The 6,121-nt window shown below is 37.5% G+C and overlaps 1 gene segment (V, D, J or C); it reads left to right on the forward strand.

Annotated features, from left to right (window-relative positions):
• Positions 1-4,936: 4,936 nt before the first annotated feature.
• LOC114629936 lies at positions 4,937-5,450 on the forward strand. The segment is given in 2 exon segments: positions 4,937-5,030; positions 5,116-5,450. Coding segments are annotated over 2 exon segments (363 nt in total).
• Positions 5,451-6,121: the final 671 nt, after the last annotated feature.

Consider the following 6,121-nt stretch of genomic DNA (forward strand, 5'->3'; position numbering starts at 1 on the left):
GGGTGTGCTATTGCTTAGTGATTGTTACATGCGTTTAATAATAATAATAATAGAAAAAGCATATTAATAGCAGGATCTTTCCTAAAATATGTCCACCACAACCTTGCTGAATGGGGCATACTTGTCGCAGATTATATAGTAATGCAAGGCAAGCATTTTAGGATGATCAACTGCTAATTATTAGCTTTTCCCATTATGGCTCCTGACAAATAATAATAAAAATAGTTTCAAATTAATAAAAACATAAAAGAAGAATATATGTAATCTGGAAGACAAATTTGTGATATATTTTATGCCTTATTTACACCAGTGAGAATATATAATCATTAATAATTCCTGCAATGTGAGTTCACAGAAAAGTCTTGTCTTAATTAATTTTCTGTTGATGTTTTAAAACACTGTATACAAGTCCATTTATCAAACAAAAGTTTTAATTTGGTTTATAGCTCTAGATTGCAATAACATGATAGCAGGGCAGCTAGCAATCATGCTAGCCAGGGCAAGTGAAGATCATAAAGTTATCAATAAGTAAGAAGTAGAGTTATAGAACTCTGGGAATGGTGTAAATCATTTTAAGTCTTAAGCCTGCCTTCATTGACATATTTTGTCCAACAGAGACACACTCTATAATCCTCCTCAAATAGTTTCACCACTGTCTCCAGCTTTCCTCTTTCTTCCTCTTTCTGCATGTGCATCCTCCATGCAGAAAAGACCCCACAGTACAAGGCTGAAGGTTAAGTCTTGACTAACAAGCTGTCATGTTCTTCTCATAGGAGCATTCTTCAGGGTCTGGGTGTCTTTGGGCAGCTCCTGTGCTTTCTCTCTGCTCCATGCTGTAAGTGTCTCAGAGACTATCCAGGGAGCTTCCAGCTCCTTAGCAATAGTTTGGACTCTCAAAGGCATCTGATGGCATGAGCTCAGCAGCTATCAGGTTCTTTGCGTTTCTGGTTGACATCCAGTGAGCAGATAACCATGGGATAGAAAATATTTTTTTTTTATCTGTGTTGATGTGTATGCATTTTACTGATTCTTACCACCAAGAATATCCATCCTAGTCCAGGGGATAATGTCTACATCATATAAATGACTAAAACTACTAGATAATACTGATCTAAAAGAAGTTGAGTGAAAAAAGGTTATTCTTATAAAATCAGAGATATTAGATTTAAAAAGGCATAGCACAGAATAAATGTCTCTCATCACCAATGCAACGAAATTTAATGTCAGACTGAGCCTTATCCTCATGTATTATGGATACATTCAGGATAAAATATGGGTTCACATTTGTGACTATGTTGCTATTTACATCAGGTTTCATGTATACGGATGCACAGAATGTGAGATTGTAAATGTCCATGGATCTGATGTCGAGTACATTTGCTTCAAACAAATATGTATTCATGATTTCAAAAACTAAAATTAAAAAAATTAATAGTTTTCCCTACACATTTAGGGAAATTTTAGAACGTTACCAGGCAAGTCTAATTCTGACGAAGTATTGTCTCAGAGAGAAGCTGTACACAGCATGTATAAGTACAAACACAGACACTGACACTGGGGATAATACGGCAGACCTGAGCCTGATCTGGAAACATAAGAGTATGTGATGCTATTTAAATTTTGTATTTTAAAAAGGGCATGACATAACTACATATAATTGTCATCATTCTCAGTGACAAAAAGACCCTTGCATCTTCTCTGAGCACTGTCTTATCACACAGTTCCATCCAGAGTTTGCTATATAGCAAGAGGTGATACAAATAAGGACTTCTGCCATTCAATAAAACCATCCCAGTGCTGAGCCTCACCTGTGGCAGAGGAACTCAGCACTGGATTCGAATCAGGTCATCCATTCAAAGATTAGCACTGAAAACAAGCTGCTCACTATGGAGTTGGGCTTAGGTTTGTTTTACTTGTTGCTCTTTTAAAAGGTAATGCACAGAGAAGAGACTTTGTTTGCTTGAAAGGACATGAATAAGAGGAACAGTGGATATATTTGACAGTTTTCTGACTATGATTCTCTCTGTTTTCTGGCATACAGTGTGATGTGCAACTGATAAAATCTGGAGATGGCTTGGTCAGCCTGAAAAGTCCATTAAACTCTCTTGTGAAGACTCTGAAATCAGCTTCAGTAATTACTGAGTGAACTGGATTCTCCAAGCCCCAGGGAAGGGGCTAGAGTGCTTAGGAGATACAACAAATGATGATAATGCAAACCACTATGCAGAGTCTGTGAAGGGCAGAAGTGCCATCTCCAGAGACAATTCTAAAAACTTATTGTATCTACAAATGAACACTCTGAGAAATGAGGACACTGATACCCATTAATGTGCAAGTGAAACAGTGAGGAAATGGAACTGTGAGGTCAGGCACAAAATTCTCCAGAAGGTGCTGATGGCCAGCTGGGGGCCCTGGCACACAGGGAACTCCAGATCTAAAGAAGTAGAGGATTGTGGATGGTAAGATATTCTGTGTCTACGCGGTCTCAAATAATAATTCACGCTTTTCAGAAAAGCTCTACAGAGGCATTCATGCTAATAATTTTTGAAATGATCAAATATCTAAAGAAATATGTCTATAATTCTGATGCACATATTTAAATATATGATACAGTCTGTCGTGAACAAAATTCAGAGCATTAGCAAGGCAAATGTGACTCACCTGGAGAACCAGGATCACAAAGTGAGGAAAAATGGAACCAAGGAGTAGTTTTAAAACAAATGAAGTTGTGTGTGTGTGTGTGGGGGGTTGGTTATAAGATTTCTTTAATGATTAAAACCAAAGACAGGGATTCCAGATATACCTGTGTGAATACAGGTCTAGATGAGTTGTATGACCTTGAGTAATAGTCTGGGAAATACATCCAAGGGTATGATACTGTCAGAATATTTGATTCAATTAGTAATATTCTCTACAGAATCACCAATGTTAAATACCACAATCAGCTCAATTGTATTCAGCCTTCTTTTGTGCCAGAGATTCACCTGCAAGAGCTTAACTCTCTGGGATGCAGGAAATAATATTTCTCACTCCTGAGGCTCAGGAGTTTGTCATTCCTTTAGTTAAGTAATTAAACAAGTGTTCTCATTGAAACAATCTAGCCTAACCAAGGAGTAACCGAGGAATACAAACAGTAGAATATATCTAGGTACTGTGTGTTCCAAGTGTTGTTAAGAATATAAGTTGAATGTTTAGAAGTGTGTGAAAGACTGTAGACGAAATGATGCCTTTGCTTCAGAAGCTAAAGAAATAGGCAAAAACTCATGTAAGTTCCTTTGAACATAATAAATAAACTGACACTTTTCTCACTGATTCGTTAGTGCATTTGATGGTCTTCATTTTCCATAAGGCTTCATACAAACTTGTTTAAAAGTTCTTGAATAAGTTCTTCAGAACAAAACTTATTTATGGTGTTTAATGATACACCAGTAAATAGTCTCATTGTTTCATGACCTGCACATATCTCCCACTGCGGACAAGGATAGGAACTCTCATCATTAGGGAGCCAGAAAAATGTAAAGATGGGTGATTTCCTGTAAGTGTTGCTGTCTCCCTCCTGCAGGTAATCTTACTTCTCCTTGATCATTTTAACATTCAGTAATTTTTCTTTTGTTTGGCAGGAGCAAAAACTCACCATGAAAAATGATGGAAGTGTAAGCAGGGAGATTATAAAATCTATTGGTTCAGTACAGTTATAACTAGACTCATCCTCACCCAGAGATCATTTTTCTGCTTTTAAGACAATTCATAGACATTCCTGGGATCCAAATCATAGCAGCACCTGAGACCCTATTCATTCTAAATCAGATATCTTGTCAAAAGACCTGTCATTATAAAGAAACACACTATGATCTAGAAGATCACAACACTTTCCACACCACACAGTCATTGTAGTGTTTGTAATTCTGTTTTTATGCTTCTCAGACACTGAAAAAATGACAGAGCATTGAAAACTTCTCTGTAGACAATCATGAACTGAAAGGACTGTAATGGATCAGAAAGAGAGCATTGCACATGCGATATAGAGTGAGATTGGATAGAAAAGATGGTCTAGTGGGTTATTCACTGATTTATCTGCACAGCCCAGAGAATTCTGCCCTCAACCTTTGAAAGGCCAAGAACGAATTGATTCAACAGGATGATAGCAGTCATACTTTTAAAAATATTATAATTTCTTTGTGTAATAGAAAAATAAGCATAAAACATATGAATACTAAATACTTTTTCAAGTTTTCAACATCATCTATCAAGAGAATGTAAATAAATACATTAATTTGAGATGTCATCTAATCCAGGCAACAATAATATTTATTGAGAAAATAAATGAAACCAAATGATAATGAGAAATTGGTGAAAGGGAATATAAAGTGCTTGGTGTGCATTGTAGTTCCTGTGGAATTCTGTCTGGAAATTCCCCCAAATTAAAAAAAAAAAAAAGGTGTCATGTAACTGGCCTATAACACTCCTGTGCATAAAGCTCAGGACTCCATATCTGAAAGATAGGATGTCATCTGTGCAACAAGAGTGTATATCAAGTTTTAGAATAGGCAGAAACACATATTCTGGGTGAGAAAAGAGAAGAACACTAAGAACAATATGTACTTACTAATAAGAAAGGAAGATATCAGGAAAAATGTTGTGGAAGGAAGGTTAGCATTGACTTGAGAGCTTAAAATCACATAATCAGCAGAGAGTTATAAGTTGTAAAATGAGAAAGTGAGATCATGTCTTTATGTGTTTCCTATGATTTTGCAGTCTTACTGCTCTTATCTCAGATTCAAACTATAGGAAGCTAGAGACAATGACGGACTTATTTTAATCACCAAGTGCATTCAGCATTCACCCACCCCAAATATAAAGACAAGACAGGCTCCCTACATGCAAATATTTCTTCTAGCTCTAACTTAAATCACCTCCTGGGCTGTGTAAGCACATATATCTCTCACTGGATTTTGATCTCTGAAGAAAAAGGGGTGTAGCCTAAAAGATGAGAGTGTTGAGTCTTCTGTACCTGTTGTCAGTCCTTCCTGGTAAGTGATGCCATTGCATACATGTGCTCATGAGGGATTTTTTTCTTAATGTATGATTGTAAGAAACAACTCTTTTTCTCTGAAGGTATCCTGTCTGATGTGCAGCTTGAGGAGTCAGGACCTGGCCTGGTGAAACCCTCTCAGTCACTGTCCCTCACCTGTTCTGTCACTGAATTCTCCATCACCAGCAGTGATTATTACTGGAACTGGATCCGGCAGTTTCCAGGAAATAAACTGGAGTATATGGGGTACATAAGCTATGGTGGTAGCACTTACTACAACCCATCGCTCAAAAGTCGAATCTCCATCACTAGAGACACATCCAAGAACCAGTACTTCCTGCAGCTGAACTCTGTGACTACTGAGGACACAGCCACATATTACTGTGCAAGATACACAGTGTAGAGTCTTCAGTCTAAGCTCAGACATAAACCTCCTTGCAGAGGAGCTTTGTACCAAAAGGTGGCATACAGCACACACCAAGCATAAGCATTCTAATTTAAAGTAGGAAAACCACCAGTTCTGCCCCAGAACTCTGGAAGAAGACACCTGCTTTACAGGAAACCACACTGGTGCTTTGAACTTCAGTTAATACATTGCCCAGAGTCCACTAAACTCCTTAAAAGATATGCAGAAATCTTCAATGACACCACGTTTCAAAAGTTTGTCATCTCATCCCAGAACTCTAGCAGCACACGACTGTTGTCCTGGAAGGCAAGCAAATATTAAAAGCTCTAGAATTAAAATAGAACCGCAGAAGCCACATTGGTATCCAGAATTCTACTGACCCTCTCGATTCACTGAACCCCAGAAACCTAGCAGCAACTTGAAAACCCCAGGAGTCACTCAGGCCAAAAAGCCTCAGTGTACGTCAATATTTAGCTTAGTGCTAATGTATGTTTCTTTTGTGTAACAGAATGATTGATCTTGTTTCTACAGCTACTCTGTTAACTTGTGTCTTTTTATAGGTGAATTGAGTCCATTGATATTGACAGATATTAATGACCAGTGATTGTTACTTTCTGGTATTTTGGTGTTGGTTTTGATTGTGTGTGTGTTTATGTGTGTGTGCATGTATCTGTGTGCATATT

This window comes from Grammomys surdaster, unplaced genomic scaffold (assembly GCF_004785775.1).
Source record: "Grammomys surdaster isolate TR1022 unplaced genomic scaffold, NIH_TR_1.0 323, whole genome shotgun sequence".
In the NCBI taxonomy this organism is placed as follows: domain Eukaryota; kingdom Metazoa; phylum Chordata; class Mammalia; order Rodentia; family Muridae; genus Grammomys; species Grammomys surdaster.